Source organism: Lepisosteus platostomus, chromosome 3 (genome assembly GCF_059453375.1).
Source record: "Lepisosteus platostomus isolate fLepPlt1 chromosome 3, fLepPlt1.hap1, whole genome shotgun sequence".
Classification (NCBI taxonomy): domain Eukaryota; kingdom Metazoa; phylum Chordata; class Actinopteri; order Semionotiformes; family Lepisosteidae; genus Lepisosteus; species Lepisosteus platostomus.
This window is the reverse complement of record NC_142613.1, coordinates 31006481-31025087: the sequence shown is the minus strand read 5'-3', so window position 1 is coordinate 31025087 and position 18607 is coordinate 31006481. Positions and strand designations below refer to the sequence as shown.

Here is an 18607-nt window from a genome sequence, read left to right as displayed (position 1 = left end):
CTAGGCTTGTTACCCACCCCTTTGGCTTCTGCATGCAGATTCACCTTTGCCTGCAGCTCTTAAAGCTATACTGTCAACCTAAAATACTCGTCAGAGACATTTAGTGTAGCTCAGTCTTGCTTGAGCAGTCTGTTGGTCTTTACAGTGACAGCCTGATATATTACAGCTATTTAGTTTCCCACCTAGGTTGTAGGGAACCTAGGCTAATTTTAGTTTAGTTTTCAGATTTTAGCAATTTACATGGGATTCATGTGGATAATACCACTTTCTACGCTCCCCTCATTGCACTGTGTTGCCTGTGTTGTACCGACTGGACCTCTGCAGAACAAAAATGTTTGTCATATTTTGGACATACTGTATTGTTATACCCACCTGTCTGCTCATCTTAATTGGATCATTTATTAAGATGATCAGTTTAAATGCAATAAGGGAGCAAACTCTCAATAAATATGTTGCTTGGATACAAAGTCTACATTCTGACATTGGGACAAAACACTTAAAGTTGGGTAATTTTGAAACGAAAGCCGGCATGTAGAAAGCAAACAGAAGCCAAAAGGAGTCAATTAAAGACATAACAGCTTAACTGGAACAAAAAGCAGCAGAAACCTGGGCGCCACAGAACCAGGGTGAGGAATCCACTGTTGAACTCTTATGAGACACAGAAGAACTGCTGTAAGTTCATCTACACTCAAGAACAACTTTATACATCAATTTTCTAACCATTTCATCCCATTCAAGGTCACGGGGAAGCCAGAGCCTGTCCTAGCAAGCAATGGCATTACAGAGGGATAAGTCATGGAAGGGACATCAGTCTATTACAGGGCACACACAGACACAAACTCATATACTGTACACTCAAACCTAAGGATAGTTTTCCTAGAAGCCACCTACCAATGTGTCTTTGGACTATGAAAAGAAACCTGAGCACCTGGAGGAAACCCACATGAACACGGGGAGAACATACAAACTCCACAGAAATAGCAGCCCAGGAACTGAACCCAGGGGTCCGGTGCCGCAGAACAGCAACGTTAACCACTGAGCCATGGTGCTCAGAAAGCCATTAAGTTGAACTCCTTAAGAGGATGATGTGATGTAATCCTCCAGTTCACTGTGGACTTCAGTTCACACATCCAATTTTGCAAGTATAAAAGGACATAACATGACAAAAATAGTGAAAATGTGAAAGAGTAATCATGAATAGGTATTTATTTCAATAGTCTGAATTTTCTGCTGTTTCCTTTTTATTTTCAGGTTTTCATTTATTTTGGAAGACATCTGTAATTCTGATCAATTCCTTCAACAGCATTAAAATGCTTTTATGTGTAAAAAACAAAAAAAGTAAAACACCCAACATCTTGGCCCAACCCCGTGAATAATGGCAGTGTTTGTTTGCTTTCCTCCAGACTTTGTCTGCAGAACTGAGGGGCCAGCGGCCCACAGTTGAGAGGCTGCAGCAGGCTCCCGGGGGCCCAGTGAAGTGTGAGAGCCTGCACGAGAGGTGGGAGCAGCTCTGCTCCAGAGCCGGCGAGGAGACCCGAGCGCTGCAGGACATCGTGAAGACACTGAGGGAGTTCAATGTAACACTTACGCTTTATTCACCTCTTCTCAATGAAGCAAAGATCTCCCACACTGTAGCTGGGGGGTTGTAGAGGGGTTGTAGAGATGATTCTGAACATCCTATGATAGCTGTGTTACGCTGGGCCTGACAAGGTGTTGAAACGGGCTCGGCGAAATTTAGAGTCAATGAGCCAAGATATGTGGCAATCGAGATAATTTATTTGATGACAGTGCTGAAGATGACAAACAGAGCTGAGACTGAGGAAACAGCTGAGGCAGTAGCTGCGCAGCTGAAGCAGGCAGAGCAGAGGCAGAGGCTGAGGTCTGAGGTGATGAAGAGATGATTAGTGGCAATGAAAGAGGAACTGGAAACTGAGGATTAAGAAAGACTGAGAAATGCTTCTGAGAACCTGAAACTGAGATAAACTCAAAGCGGGGTTGGTAACTCAATGTCTGAGAATACTGTGCAAGGTTCCCTAATTGGCCTGATAGGCCCAGCCTGATCTCCTTGGGGATGAGTCTCTAGCATGTGTGGAATGCGCATTGGTAATTGGTGGAGCTGGAGCTCGTCGGGGCGTAACAAGCTGTGCTTTTAATTATAATAATAATAATAATAATAATAATAATAATAATTATTATTGCTTACACTTATATAGCGCTTTTCTGGACACTCCACTCAAAGCGCTTTACAGGTAATGGGGACTCCCCTCCACCACCAATGTACAGCATCCACCTGGATGATAGCTATATAACCTTATACGTATTTGAGTAGTACAGAGCATCCATTATGGTGTATGAACACTTTATGTATCAATTAAAGAATATTAGATTTATCAAGAAGTTAAAGTGCACTTTAATGCAAATTTGCAGCATTGCAGGATGTAAAGACAATGGTATAGCAAAATATAACACTACCATTTTAATAATATACTGTACAGGAAAGGGTTTGTATATGTAGGGGGGCAGCAGGGGCTCTTTCGTGCTTATCTTGTAATTAGTACTCTAGATGAGCTACAAACCTCAGTTAACCAAGTCGACAGTCAGTGTGGAAATAGATTATTGCTCAGTTCTTAGATACACATTAAATTATATGCAGTAACATTGCTTTGGGTAGTTGTTGGAGTTATTTGTAGGAGCCTTTTTCTCAGTCCTACTACACTTCAGTACAGCAATACCTCGCTAAGGGCTGGGGCTGCTTTCCAGCAGAAGGAGTACTGTGTCAAATCAGTGCTAATAGAGGCAGTTAGAGCTTAGATTTAATTGGGTTAAATGAGGATGCATTCCCTGAAGTGCTATTCCTTACATATAATCAAAATTCGAGGGCTTAATTGGGAGGTATCAAAAATTATATTACTGATATTTTTACCAGAGTATATAATCCGAAAATACATTTTGTAGAGAATGAAGATTGTTTTTATTACTTTATAGTTAGAGAGCCAAATTTGGCAGCGCACCAATACATTCGGTTGGAGTTTGCATATATTGACCACCGTCTGCCTTCACTCCTCCAACTTGGCAGCAGTGGGAGGCTGATGGAAGGAGCTACTGTACATCTGCCAGGATGGGATAGGCTGTGGCTCTCAGGATTATTAATAAGCAAAATAGGTGAGATCACAGCTCACACAGAGAAGTGGGAGAGAGATTACAAAGTTCACTAACTGTACTGTACAGTAAACCTACAGTAAATATGTACTGTACTACATTGTTTGGCAAACTCTCATTGGCTGATAGCTTGTGCTTGGTTTTTCACTGTTTCTCAGTTTTAGTACAGATATTAGCAGGATGTACAAAAACAGTTTCTGGAATGAAATAAGATTGTGTCAGTAACAGACTCACTGCCACATGACACTTTCATGCTTGCGGTGTTTTTGCATTGCCTCTGGGATTCGTGATGTCTTTTTCATTAAAGTCATCAGGACATATTTAAATGTTTTTTGGCAAATCTAGTTTGTGGCAACAGTATTTTTTTAGAAATAATTAGGGTCGGGAGATGAAAGAGGAGTGCTGTAGCCAGAAATCGAAAGGGTTCTGGGTTAATGTTGTTTTTCACTCCCCAGGAGAACTCTGCTCAGGTTGAGAAGTGGATGGATGGCGCTGAGAGTTTTATAGTCAGAGAGAGTGCTGCCCTCGGAGACGCAGAGAAGCTTCAGGAAGAGCTAAATCGGTGCACGGTCAGTGTGAGAACTGGTCCGCTTGCATGCTGAGCTAGTATGCGTACAGTCCTTGCGTGGCTGGAGGAAAAAACAACGCTCTGAATGTGCAAACGTCTTTTCCCTACATTAGGAACACGGCCTTCCATTGGGCTAGCCATTCAGATGAGTTATTCTGCAGATGCATTGTTTCCAAATTCTTTTGAAATGACCTTTACCCCTTTAGTAAATTATGTAGTATGTAATTATTTCTGCTTAATGAGAAACCTAAAGAGGTAAACAAAACGAATGGCATGACTTTTATTTTCAGGCAAGTGCTAAAAAGGATCTGAGATTGCACTTGTGTTGAATGGTTTGCCACTTAAGATTTTTCGATAGTACTGACTGTTTTCTTTACAGGCACATATTGCATAAGTTACCTATCTTTGCAGGCAATCAACATACCCATACACCCACTCCCCACGTTGTGTGAAGGTTGCATTACACAAGTCTTGTTCGGAATTTAAGATAAGTTGGAACTCAGCCTTTGTTAGCCATGTATGAACACATACAGCGAATCGCCATCCTTACTGCAGCAGCAGTCCCTTATTTGCCCTAGCTGTGAGGAAGCAGAGGACAGCAGAGCTTTAGTCTCACCAGGGTTTACTGGCCTTTGATGAATAACAGGTGTGTGTGTGTGGAGTAGAGAGCAAGAGAGAGAATGTAGCGGCATCTAGCTTGCCCGTGAGGTAGATTAAGAGGAATCTTTTCCCCTTTATATATTGGAGAGAAATGAAAAAAGCATATATACATATTTTTTACCATGTGCTTCATAATTGTGCAGGAAATCATAAAAACCGTTTGACAAATGTGTTCATACTACACATTTTTTAATGTACACTTTACTGTTCAGTAATTAAGCCAAAAAAACCGCATCAAATTAAAATAATAAACTAATTTGGATATTGGAATGGTTTCAGTATGGGTTACGTACAATTTTCAACAAAAAATTGTGAAATAATATGCAGAGGTTGCCACACGTGTGAGAAACTAAAGTGAGATAGAAGTATAAAACAGAGCCCGGCTTGTCTGCTGTTCGGTAATGGAACGAGCCGAGTGTACTACTTTCTCTTCATGTATCATACATTAAATTTCCCTAACTCAAATTTTATGATAGGACCTATGGGAGGCTCTTATTTAAATTAGTCTAAAAATCTGAGAGTGTACTGCTCTTGAAGGTAAAAAGAGTGGTCTCTCATGAGTGGTCTGTGCAATTATTAAGCAGCCTGAACTGGTTTTATTTTGTCATTTGTCATTTCTCATCATTTGTCATTACTTACATTTCCAATTACGTGCTTAAAAAATCCTTTATTTAAATCATCATCATCATTATCAAGTCATTTCAGCATTACTGTCATTGGTATGTCACTGTCATGTGGTAATTCCTTCTTGAACAAAATCAAACCTGTGTTCACAGGAGTTTGTGAATGAAATGGACAATGTGGAGATGGCCTTAAAAACAATGGAAGGGGAAGTGAAAGCCGTTCAAGGGCATGCAGTACCAGGTCTGGCCAGGTGGGGGCAGCCCAAGCTGGAGGAGTGTTTTGTTCGATGGGAAAAGCTCAGCAAGCAGGTGGGAACATACTAGTGGTAGTTCACAGGAAAAGCTTTACATTTCATGATGGCATGTAGGAGAAAAAACAGTAGAATAATAAGATACTAAAAGTACATATCACCAGGTTTCGACTTCAGAGCAAAAGACAGACATTTAGCTGATTGATTGTTTATTGTTGATCTTAGGGGTACAAAATACAAAATCATTTTAAAATATTTTTTTTGTATTTATTGTCCTGATGTGTTTTCAGAACAAATGGCAATTATTTTTATGATTTTCAGCAACTTTATGCAAGTCCAAGGTCTTTGCCTTTTGAAACAGTGATTCAGAAATGAAGCACGTTTTTGTGTTTACGTCAAAACTCCATCATTTGACTTTACAGCTGAGAGAACAAGATAAAAAAATGTGGCTGTCTGAATTGTTTATGTAAGAAGGACACTATGTGAAATATTAAACACCAGGGAAAAGACATGAGTGGGTGAACTGGAAATACACGTCCCTTTAAAGCTGATTTCTCAAGAGAGACTTTCTGGTGGTTCTGTCCTCAGATGTTAAGCCACCAGGAGCGTGTGTCGGAGAACCAGGAGAAGGCGGTGAATTTGAGGAAAGACTTGGCAGAGATGCAGGAGTGGATGACTCAAGTGGATGAAGAGTATTTGATGAGAGACTTTGAATACAAGAGTCCTGAAGAACTGGAAGGAGCTTTGGAAGAGATGAAGGTGAGGATCCCGTGGTTGGTGGTCGGAGAATCGAGATGATAATAATTAATAATAATTATAATCATTGCTTACACTTATATAGTGCTTTTCTGTTCCACTCAAAGCCACCTGGTTCATGTTATGGCAGCCATAGTGCACCAGAATGCTCATCACACCTTAGCTATCAGTGGGGAGGAGAACAGAGTGATGAAGCCAATTCACAGATGGGCATTATTAGGAGGCCATGTTTGGTAAAGACCAATGGGAAATTTGGCCAGGACGCTGGGGTGACACCCCTACTCTTTTCAAGAAACGCCCTTGGATTTTTAATGAGAACAGAGTCAGGACCTCAGTTTTATGTCTCATCTAAAGGATGGAGCCTTTTTACAGTATTAAAGTTAAGAGTCTACCTTCTCAGGCTTCTGCTTTGAGGTTTAAAGGTTGAGTCACCGTAAATATGATGTAAGCTTGAATTATGAATGTTTGTGATTTTCATTATCATAAATTGGAGTGGACAGATCAAGAGGTCTTCAGGAACAGGCAAGTTGATGGGATGAGCTGACTGATCCCTTTTGTTCCTGTAGAGAGCGAAAGAGGATGTGTTGCAGAAAGAGGTGCGAGTGAAGATCCTGAAAGATAATATCAACATGCTGGTAGCAAAATCTCCCCCTGGTGGCCAGGACCTGTCATCAGACCTCAGTGGTGTTTTGAAGAATTACCAGAAGCTGTGTGAGCGTTTTCGGAGCAAGTGTCACACCTTGGAGGTACAAAGCGCCATTGTTAATAAAGGACAAATTTGCACTCCATGTGTATCTTTGCTAAGCACGATAATATTTAGGCCTACAAAACTGACTGAGAACTTTATATTTGTTTTGTGGGCCTTATTGTAGACATAGTTTAGTACTACAGTGCCTTGCGAAAGTATTCGGCCCCCTTGAACTTTTCAACCTTTTGCCACATTTCAGGCTTCAAACATAAAGATATAAATTTTTTATTTTATGTGAAGAATCACCAACAAGTGGGACACAATTGTGAAGTGGAACGAAATCTATTGGATTTTTGAAACTTTTTTAACTAATAAAAAAATGAAAAGTGGGGCGTGCAAAATTATTCGGCCCCCTTGCGTTAATACTTTGTAGAGCCACCTTTTGCTGCGATTACAGCTGCAAGTCGCTTGGGGTATGTCTCTATCAGTTTTGCACATCGAGAGACTGAAATTCTTGCCCATTCTTCCTTGCAAAACAGCTCGAGCTCAGTGAGGTTGGATGGAGAGCGTTTGTGAACAGCAGTTTTCAGCTCTTTCCACAGATTCTCGATTGGATTCAGGTCTGGACTTTGACTTGGCCATTCAAACACCTGGATACGTTTATTTGTGAACCATTCCTTTGTAGATTTTGCTGTATGTTTGGGATCATTGTCTTGTTGGAAGATAAATCTCCGTCCCAGTTTCAGGTCTTTTGCAGACTCCAACAGGTTTTCATCCAGAATGGTCCTGTATTTGGCTGCATCCATCTTCCCCTCAATTTTAACCATCTTCCCTGTCCCTGCTGAAGAAAAGCAGGCCCAAACCATGATGCTGCCACCACCATGTTTGACAGTGGGGATGGTGTGTTGAGGGTGATGAGCTGTGTTGCTTTTACGCCAAACATATCGTTTTGCATTGTGGCCAAAAAGTTCGATTTTGGTTTCATCTGACCAGAGCACCTTCTTCCACATGTTTGGGGTGTCTCCCAGGTGGCTTGTGGCAAACTTTAGACGAGACTTTTTATGGATATCTTTGAGAAATGGCTTTCTTCTTGCCACTCTTCCATAAAGGCCAGATTTGTGCAGTGTAAGACTGATTGTTGTCCTATGGACAGACTCTCCCACCTCAGCTGTAGTTCTCTGCAGTTCATCCAGAGTGATCATGGGCCTCTTGGCTGCATCTCTGATCAGTCTTCTCCTTGTCTGAGCTGAAAGTTTAGAGGGACGGCCAGGTCTTGGTAGATTTGCAGTGGTCTGATACTCCTTCCATTTCAAGATGATCGCTTGCACAGTGCTCCTTGGGATGTTTGAAGCTTGGGAAATCTTTTTGTATCCAAATCCGGCTTTAAACTTCTCCACAACAGTATTACGGACCTGCCTGGTGTGTTCCTTGGTCTTCATGATGCTCTCTGCGCTTTCAACAGTACCTTGAGACTATCACAGAACAGGTGCATTTATACAGAGACTTGATTACACACAGGTGGATTCTATTTATCACCATCAGTCATTTAGGACAACATTGGATCATTCAGAGATCCTCGCTGAACTTCTGGAGTGAGTTTGCTGCACTGAAAGTAAAGGGGTCGAATAATTTTGCACGCCCCACTTTTCATTTTTTTATTAGTTAAAAAAGTTTCAAAAATCCAATAGATTTCGTTCCACTTCACAATTGTGTCCCACTTGTTGGTGATTCTTCACATAAAATAAAAAATGTATATCTTTATGTTTGAAGCCTGAAATGTGGCAAAAGGTTGAAAAGTTCAAGGGGGCCGAATACTTTCGCAAGGCACTGTATGTACAGTATACATGTGAAACCCCATACAGACACTTAGTGTAGTAGTAGTTCAGGGATTATTGTCCTGCGCTGGCTCTATTATAGTTTTGCATTTTTATTGCAGAAACAGGAGAATATTCAGCTGCAAACTCGAAACTAAAAGTATCTTTTAGAAAAAGTTCAGAAGCACTGTCTTTTGTTTTGAGTATCATCGCTGAATTGTGAGTGAAGTTTATTGATTTGAAAGCAACAGTCTCATGGAACCATATTCAGGTGGAATATTCAGTAATGAAATGCAAACCTTATTTTGTAAAAAGTATAACAAAGTGCTTCAGAGCCTGAATCCTGTTTGTAATAATGGGTTTTTGGATTGTTTGAAAGAAGGAGGTGCAAATGATCAACTTTCATACTTTCATATGATATAAATAAGTGAAGAGCAGTGAAGGTCCTGAAATGACCAAAAATTGTTTGTTGTCCTGTGTAGAGGTTGATGTCGTGTGTCCCATGTATAAGCTGTATATGTTTATTTGGGTTGCAGGAAGTTTGGTCATGTTGGATGGAGCTGCTGCAGTATTTAGAAATGGAGACAAACTGGCTGAACTGTCTGGAAGAGCGTGTGCAGAGCACAGACAACATGCCTGATAATACCGAGGCTGTCAACGAGGCCCTGGAGGTGAGACACATTAATCATGAAGGTCTGGAGTATAGGAACAGGAGTACAGTATACTTCAGTTTGATAAAGGACATTTATGGGCTGGGTTGTGGCTAGCTGCCTCACATTTCTGAGGAGTTTCAATCATTGACAGGAGGGATCATTCTGTGTGGCGTTTGCATGTTCTGTTCGGTCATATGGGCTCTTGTGTGTCGGATCAGTTTACCCAGGCATGATGTGTAGATTAATTGGTCTCAATTATATTGTAACTGGGTTCTGGTGTCCAGTCTAAGGTGCAGTCCTCCTTTGGAAATTGTGCTTTCAGAATAGGCTTAGGTTTTTGCTTTTCTGACCAGGAATCAACAACGTTTGGTTAATGAATGCTTAGAAATGATATCTGTTGGTAACTGTGTGCTAAAATATTATTTTTTATTTATGATTTAGACTATGTTCATGCTAGATCATAGTGTACTGTTGTATTCTTACCCTGAAGTGTAAAAATGTCATTTTAATCACAGTTCCCCTTTGTGATTTTCTACTCTGTTTTGATATAAAAACTGTTTGTTGAATATTGGTGTGTTTTTCTTCCCCAGTCTCTGGAGTCTGTTTTACGACACCCGGGGGATAACAGAACACAGATCCGGGAGCTTGGCCAGACGCTTATTGATGGAGGGATTCTGGATGAGATAATCAGCGAGAAGCTGTTGGCCTTCAATGCTCGCTACGAAGAGCTGAGTCACCAGGTGAGGGGTCATGATTCGCATTGAACTAGAGCTGCTCCAGCCTGGCAGGGCAGCTTCTTCTTCTACAGCTTCATGCTTCAGTAAGCATGAGATCATAGATCCTGGTCATATAATGTTCCCAAAGTGAGAGTCTTTGAGAGCTCAGGTGTTTTCTATGACCAAGATATTCTGACCCTATTCATAAGCAACAGTAATGAGGGGGTTTCCTGTTTATTTATAAGTTCACATCTGAATATTGATAAGTTATCAGCATAGATGTCCTTTTTCTAGGGACCTGTAGTTATTTTTAGTAAAGGATATTAGAAAATAAATTTTAACTGCCTTTCCTGGTAGTAGTTCAGGTGGGTAGCTGCGTCAGCATGTGTAGGCTTCAAAAGAACAAGTAATAGGTTTATTCCATGCTGAAAAAAAGAAGAAAGAAAACACAACGTTTCGGCCATGGAACCATGTTTCCTGGTAGTAGTATATCGTATATAGTGTTAAGTGCTTTATGTTGTTACTGAGGAACTGCATGTTGGTGTCGGCGTTCCAGGCTGTGAGCAGACAGATCTCTCTGGAGCAGCAGCTGCAGTACCTCCGTGAGAACGAACAGATCCTGCAGGCCCTCCAGGACTCTCTGACACAGCTGGATCAGCAACTCGCCTCCTATCTGACCGACAGGGTTGATGCCTTTCAGCTCCCTCAGGAGGCACAGGTACTTCACAATGTTACACTGCAGGCTTCATTGTACACTTCTACCCATCTGGTTTAAGTCTCTTTCCACAAAGTCTGGTTTTCACCATCTTTTCAAAACATTCAAATTGACATTTTTTCTTTCCATTTTGTACCCCTTTTTGTGATCCACCGTTTCCCTGATCATCCACAGATAATAAAGCACAATGACTGTAGCTGTCAGTTAACTGTCAAAAGAGCCAATTTTGTTTGTATAATAATGTAAAATGAATGGAATAATAAATTAGTTAAATGTTTGCATTTTCAGTCTTCGTATGAGGGAATGTAAAGTTCTTAGTGCTTTATACTTTACACCCAGAAATTAAGTCTGTTCAAGTTTAAAAGGATCACATTCAGTCTGAAATATCCAATTGTATACATCACAGAGCAACCATGATTTATAACATCCCACATAAAAGTTTGCAAAGTTTGAACAGACATACAGGTACACATGTATTTTCTGGCCAGTTTAACCAGCATTGTCTGTTTCATATCAAAGTTTGTGCAGCAGGTAACTGTTGAAAAAGCTGCCTCTTTGATGTGAACAGTACCTACTAGAATTGCCTTTCCTGGCTGCTTACTCTGTAGTGTCCATGTCTCAAAAACTGACATCCTACTGCATGCAAAGCAGTTGTCACCTTGTTAATTGTTGATGCTTCCGTATGTTATGTTCCCTAGCTAAATAATTTTTAGTCATTTTAGTTTTTCTCTTTGTGTACTTGCATTTTTTGTGTTGAGACAAAAAGAACCAGCTTCTAAAATCATGGGCCACCCAATGATTCTTTCTTTATCAGCATTAAAAATGGGCAGAGCAGCCTCTTGTTTCAGTGGATAAATAATTTTTAACATTTAAGTACGTTTAAGTTGAAGGGTACTTCAGTTGATGAGCTGTTTATTTCAGACCGGTGAATACAGTCTCGTGCCAGTCACGAGATAGTCTTAAGATATTTTTCTTTTTCAGTTACTAGTTAGTAACTAGTTATTGCTCATGAATCAGTTACAGTTTAATCATTGCTGGCAGTAAGTGAAATAACGGATTTGCTTAGATCATTTCTTAGATGCTTTCTGCTCTTTGGTGTCCTCTCGCCTCCTTTGCTTGTGGCATATAATATGTAATATTGGTATTTGCTATTGTTATCAAGACAGCCCTATCCATTATCTTATTTTCATGCTGTGAATCAGAGTGGAAACTGCTTAAGCCTCATTAGGAGTTGGAAGACTGGCACACAGTCTGTTCATTTCTGTGGAAGTCATGGGGCATTGTTACATAGAGGAGACACCTGTTCTGGCTTAATGTTACACAATTTTAATGGGGAGCAGCCCAACTCAACACTCCATATACAGTAGCACTCCTTCCATGATCAGAGAACAGTTTATTCCTGTTTAGTGTCAAGGTACACTTGATATCCTGGGTATAGGGGGCACAGTCCAGGTTGATTCCTGATCTCCAGACAGAAGGGCTTACTTTTCAATTTGGGTAGAGGTTATCAGGGAATGTACGGATGCCTAGAAATGGTGTGAAAATAATACCTTTTTGTTAAGGGTTTCCTTATATTTGAAGATTAATTTTCTTTAAAAAAATGATTTAAAAAATAAATTGTAAAGTTATTCTGATTAACACCAGATGATTTCTGTCTCGTATCTATCCAATTAAGAATTGTCTCGTTTGGCTTGCAGCTACAACTCCTGTATCACACAAAGAGAGTGAGGAGCTTTTCACATACTCTGACATACCCATCTGTCTACACAACTTGTCATTTTCTAATTTATAAGCTCTACGGTGTTTTAATGGAGTTTTTTAATGGAGAGGCATTGAGTTACGTGGGGCACGACTCATATACTTGTACTTGCATAGCAACCCCATTAAAAAAATAATTCTGAGTCGCATATAATTGTTAATGTAGTGTACCTAACTCAAAACTCTATAGAGTAGTGTAGCTGTACCACAGAAGAACACACTCAGCCTGGACTGTAATTGGCACTGTGTTCTTTGTAGCGCACAGATTTGATCTTTTCTCATGAATTTAATCAAAGCATGGCCAGCACGCAGCAAGTTTTTATCTAATAGGTAAAATTGTAATTTTCCATACAGCATAAAACATTGAATTGTTTTTTTAATTCATAGGTTAACTCATAGGTGTAAGACTCAGTCTGTATTAATAATCCTTTATGTGTGTACCTCATTGTTTAAATATGAAAATGCGACTTGCATACAATTTACGTTACATAGAAGGTTCACGATCGGTAACCCCAATGGCTGTCAATGACTATCTGTACATGCATTCCTCCTCGACTTCACTGCATGCACCTGGCATGTTCCAGACTTTGGTGTTGCACAGCAAGCCTAGGAAAGACTGGCCAGCTAAAGTCCATTCAAACCCCACTGGCTCTTGAGCAGATCTGTACATCAGTTTTGGGAATCCTGATCACAGCTGGTGAAAAATAGGGATGCTTGTGTTGTAGGGCTCCATCTGTGCTTGGATGCTTTAAGATTCCAGTATGCATTTGTGGGGCTTTAAATGCTGCTCAATATTTTTGGCTAAGCATGGAGGATATTTTATGTAAATCCCATTCTGACTCCAATTAAAAAAAAATAGCACGCTGCGTATCGTCAGGAATGAAAACCAACCTAGCGGATAACATGGTTTATGTTTGTGTTTCCCCCAACTCACTGAAAAATGACCAGTCTGTTTATGAATCTAAATTTTAACAATAGTCAGCCTTAATAGGAATTCTGTTAATTTTTTCTTCTTGCTTAAGAGAAGCAACAGTTAGTTGCCCTGGAAAGAATTCATTGACTGTGACTTTGACTGCCATATGTTAAAGCTGGTGAAAATGAGGCAGAAAACATTAATGAAGGCTGCAGATTTTTTTTAGTTACCACCAATGCTCGTGTTTCCACTCAAAAGATTAAAATTGAAGGCTCAATAGGGTAATTAAATGTGTGGTTTGTCCAGTTTTTCCATGTTCCATGTGAATGTGTTAAAATGCCATTTAAAGGACCATTTAAAGAAGTGTTTCGTTCTTTCAGAACATACAAGCAGAGATCGCAGCTCATGAGGCCAACATGGAGGAGCTGCGCCGGAGGAACGTGGGGAACGTCCCCGTGGTCACCCTGGAGGGCAAGGCGCCGCGCGGAGGCACCATGCTGGACGTGCTGCAGGTGAGCAGATGAGCCATGTGGAGGAGGAGAATAATAACCAAACATCTGCATTTTGTTGTTTTTTTTTTAAAACCTCTGGAGATGCCCTTATATTTTTTTTGATGGGACCTTTTCTCCTTATGTGCCTAACACTGTACTACATTTTCACATCATCAGAGGAAGCTGCGTGAGATCTCAACCAAATATCAGCTCTTCCAAAAGCCTGCGAACTTTGAGCAGCGGATGTTGGATTGTAAGCGTGTTTTGGATGGGGCCAAAGCTGAGCTGCACGTGCTGGATGTCAGAGAAGTCGAGCCAGAGGAAATTGAAAAGCATTTGGATGGCTGCATGGTGAGACTAGTGATTAGAGCGATATAAATACTTCCTATTTTACAGTATATGGCCAACTGAATTTAACGTTTTATTGTATTTTCAGTAGTTTCTCAATGTATCTGTGATTCTTCTCTTTTGCACTATGACCTTTAAATTTTGATTGCCTACAGATTATTCTTCTCTGCAGTACAGAGGAGATGAAACCTCTGAGAAAATAGTGTTTCTTATGTACAGTTTTAAGGCTCTCCTTCAGGAAAATATGGTTTCTAATATCCAAGTGCCATTTGCATCAGATGTCAGCCCTGGTTTAAACACATTTTTCAAGATTTCTATGGCACAAACAGAAAATCTGCAAACCTTTGCATTTATACAAAGGTCTTCTCATTACCATCTGTTGCATATGAGCATCAGTAATAAGACCATTAAATATTTATTAAATGTATTTAATTTATTGTCTAATTGGACATGAACCCAGGAGTCATGGCTTTCTTTTGTTTCAGAAACTGTACAAGATCCTCAGTGAGGTGAAGCTGGAGGTGGAAACTGTGATCAAGACAGGAAGACAGATCGTGCAGAAGCAGCAGACAGACAACCCGAAAGCAATGGATGAGCAGCTCACAGCTCTTAAGCTTCTCTATAATGATCTGGGAGCCCAGGTAATAGAACTTGCTTATCTACCTGTCTCACATATGATTTAAGAAAATTCCTTAAGTAGAAGCACTGTAAGAGACCACATGGTACTAATTACATTTACTGAACCACACGACTAAATTAAATTGTCTGATTATTATTTTCTCACTTTATTGGCTGTTATTCTACTAACAATCTGGATGATGTTATACCTAATGTGAAAATTAATGATTTTGATTATTTTGTTGATTGCTTTTATGACCTGATACCGAGCACAACATATTAGTTTTCTTAGGCAGGTAAGAAAGTGCTCTCATCTTTTCCTTTCATGTTCTGATTATTAATTAATTAAAGTGGCAAACTAAAGGTCTTTATGTACTTAGTTTAAATGGATTCAAAGCAGACATTAAAACACTTTACAGTATTCAGCTTTCTTGAGATGTCCTGTAAATTGCAAATATTTTTTTATTAATGCAATTAAAATAACTCAAACTAAAGGTTTGTAAAATTTGGCCTTGACAGGTGACTGAAGGAAAGCAAGACCTGGAGAAAGCCATCCATCTCTCTCAGAAGTTGCGGAAGGAGACCTGCGCCCTACAGGAGTGGCTCACTGCAACAGAAACTATTCTCAGCCAGAAGAACTCCTCAGGAAACATGCCTGCTGACATTGACACAGAGGTTGCATGGGCAAATGTGAGCTTTCTTAGTTCTTACTGTATTTATGGGGTTTACAGTGATCCACTTGGGAATAACCTGGAAAGATTTATGCACTGAGAGTGTTTTGCTACCTTTCAAATCGGACTTCAATTTAGAAAAGCAGTCAGTGCCTTTTTGCTTTTATTTTAGGGTTTTTATAGCAAGCATCTTCAGTAGTGTCCAGCTGTACAAAATGGTCCTGCAACAATGTTTAGTGAAAGTTAAAACATTTTTTTTATGTCCATGCTATATAGAATATTTTTAAATACGTGTTCAGGATGTAAAATACAAAGACCTCTTCCTCTGCATGCTCCACCTGCCAAACTGTCAGGACATAAGGTCTGTGTTGAATCTCAGTGGGTGTTCATGCCAATAATTCTCATATGAGGTTTCAGTTCTTATGCGGTACTGTTTTGGTGGGGGGGTGAGTCTGGGGTTGCAAGGTGGGGATGAGAGACGGATATGCTGAGTATTTGCTGGTGGTGCAGGGTGTGCTGAAGGAGCTGGAGAGGAGGAAGGCAGATCTGAACAGCGTGACAGAGAACAGCGCCGCCTTGCAGGGCCTGGTGGAGGGCAGTGAGGCCGTGCTGGAGGAGAGGCTGTGTGTCCTCAATGCGGGCTGGGGGAGAGTGCGCACCTGGGCTGAGGACTGGCTCAGCTCTGTGCTGGTAAGTTGACCAGATCCTCACTTAGTCTTCAATTGCCAATAAAAGCTCACAGTCACTGTCTGGAGGTGTTGAGAAGTCTGATGACAGAATTAATTTCATTTTAAGGATTAGAGTGACTTCATAGCGATAAAAAGGATGTCTTGCCTTTCTTTTTAAAATAGTTTCATTTGTTAACATTAAAGTTTTCACTTTGTTTACTTTTGCCAGAGATAGTGCCAATGGAAAAAATACATTTCAAAGACTGACATTTTGATTTTTTGATATATTGCTTTATTACTTTATTTCAGGTTTGTCGTAAATTCCCCCAAAATATTCAACCTAGACTTCTTTTCCTTTGAGTATTGGCATTTCAGGTGTTTTCTTGAAGTGCTTGAGTTACCATCTACAAAAAGCCAAAAAGCTTATTTTATGGTTAGTGTTATTTTTAGTAAATTCGCCTAATACTTTTGAGCATCTTCTCCTGTCTGTAGAACCATCAGAATGAAGTGGAAATCTTTGATGAGAATCTGGCTCACATTAGCACTTGGCTGTACCAAACTGAAATTCGCCTGGATGAGACCGAGAAGCTACCAGCAAATGAGAAGGAGAAAATTGTAAAGGTATCAGGAATTAGGTATATTTCCGTTGTGGTTGTTAGTAGAGATTACAGATTTCAAGCTACACTGACTTTGACTGGTTTTGCAGAACCTGCTGTCTGAGCTTGAGGACATTAGTTTGCGAGTGGACAGTGTACGAGACCAGGCCATTATCCTGATGACCAGTCGAGGGCCTGCTTGCCGCGAGGTGGTGGAACCCAAACTGGCTGAGCTTAACCGCAACTTCGACAAAGTTTCCCAGCATATCAAAGCAGCTAAAGTAAGTAACACGTGACAGTTGAAGATGATCGACATAGGAGTCCAGGCAGGGACTGAGAACTCTAATCCACTCTATTCTGAAAGACTTATGACCCAGTCCCAGCTCATTTCTCTTCAGTTCTTCAGTGGAAACTCCCAATATTTTAGCCAGCGAGCGCACAGTAGATCTGTTGTAATCAACTCTACTATGCCCCAGACTGCATGCACTTTTGTCACCTTGCCAGCCCCAGCCAGTCTCACTGTTGTATTCATAGAAATGCTGTCTTTAATTTGCAATCCAGATGTCTGTGAGCTCAGAGTCCCTCAGCTGTGAGGTAGCAGTGCGACAGGGGGCAGAAAGTCTGGAGAAGAAACCTGTAAGTGAGCTCCTGCTCTTTGAGAGAGAGCTGGTGGCCACACTGAGCGCCCTGGACAGGCGGCTGGAGTCCCCTGAGCAGCTGCCCCAGGATGATGAGAAGGTAAGTGGAAATGTCTTGGAAGAGCTGGTTGAAATGGCATCCCACAGAGTAATAGATTGACATTCACTGACATTTCTCTGTTGGTCATGAAATTCTTGATAAAAGGTGAACATTAATTAAATGTATAGCAGAAGTGCATGAAATATATTTAACAAAATATGTGAACCCACAGATTCAGTAACTGGTCGTGGCTCCCCCTTGTGCAGCAATAACTTCAACTATATGTTTCTTGTAACTTTTTCTTTCCCATTGCATCAGCTTTATAAGTTTTGGCCCATTCTTGCTTATAGAACTGCTTGAGGTCAGCGACATCTGAGTTTTTTTTTGCGTGAACAACTTGCTTCAGTTCCTGTCATAACATTTGAATTAGGTCCAGACATTGACTTGACTAATCCAAAATGTGAAGTTTCTTTTTCAGCCCATCTGTTGTAGATCTGTTTGTATGTTTAGGATCAATGTCTTTCTACATGACCCTCTTTTGTTTCAGCTCTACTTGGTGATGAAAGGATTGCCTAACATTCTTCTACAGAATTTGCTGATACAACTCCACATTAATGTTACAGTTAATGACGGCAAGCCGTGTGGGTCCTGAAGCAGCAAAGCAGTCCCAAACCATGATAATACTACTTTTCTTAACAGACAGCATAAGATTCTTCTGTTGGAAGTTCATGTTTGTGTTTTGCCACCCAAAGTTTTTCATTGTGGCCCAAAAGTTCAACTTTTGACTTATCTGTCCAAAGACCATTGTTTCATTAATCATTCATTAATGCATTGTCCAGGTACTCTGTAGCAACCTAAAAATAGCTGTCAATGTTCTTTTTAAAGAGCAGTGGTTTCTACATAGCTATGCTGCCGTGAAACCTATTAGTATTCAGGAGACAATGTAGGAGGCATTGGCATTGATCTTAGCCACAGCAAGAGAGGCCTGCAGATCCGTATACGTTAGTCTGATAGTTGATGGATGGAGTCCAAATGTTTAGAAATGTTTTTGTTAAATATGTTCTGCTCATAACATGGTGTAATTCCACTATCTGATGTGGTAAAGACCAATAACACAAAGTTTCTGACAGTTATATAAGAAATCTCAGTCTCAGTTTTTAAAAGCCTGACTACCCCCTTAACTGTGGTAAGGAAACCTCACTCAGTATTTCACATCCATTCATCCATTTACACCCTGGACGGGACACCAGTCCATCGCCAGGA

General features: G+C 40.4%; 1 protein-coding gene across 8 annotated transcripts in view; it reads left to right on the top strand.

Annotated features, from left to right (window-relative positions):
• The window catches only part of utrn (utrophin), a 310852-nt gene that overhangs the window by 63633 nt on the left and 228612 nt on the right, over window positions 1-18607 (top strand). For all 8 annotated transcript variants that reach the window (XM_088625185.1, XM_088625187.1, XM_088625188.1 and 5 more), the window contains 16 exons: window positions 1404-1577; window positions 3615-3728; window positions 5164-5319; window positions 5850-6020; window positions 6584-6763; window positions 9056-9190; window positions 9763-9912; window positions 10445-10606; window positions 13655-13786; window positions 13943-14116; window positions 14599-14754; window positions 15251-15421; window positions 15913-16092; window positions 16563-16691; window positions 16777-16947; window positions 17228-17404. In XM_088625185.1, coding sequence (XP_088481311.1) covers window positions 1404-1577; window positions 3615-3728; window positions 5164-5319; window positions 5850-6020; window positions 6584-6763; window positions 9056-9190; window positions 9763-9912; window positions 10445-10606; window positions 13655-13786; window positions 13943-14116; window positions 14599-14754; window positions 15251-15421; window positions 15913-16092; window positions 16563-16691; window positions 16777-16947; window positions 17228-17404 — 2532 coding nt within the window. The remainder of the gene's footprint in view (window positions 1-1403; window positions 1578-3614; window positions 3729-5163; window positions 5320-5849; window positions 6021-6583; window positions 6764-9055; window positions 9191-9762; window positions 9913-10444; window positions 10607-13654; window positions 13787-13942; window positions 14117-14598; window positions 14755-15250; window positions 15422-15912; window positions 16093-16562; window positions 16692-16776; window positions 16948-17227; window positions 17405-18607) is intronic.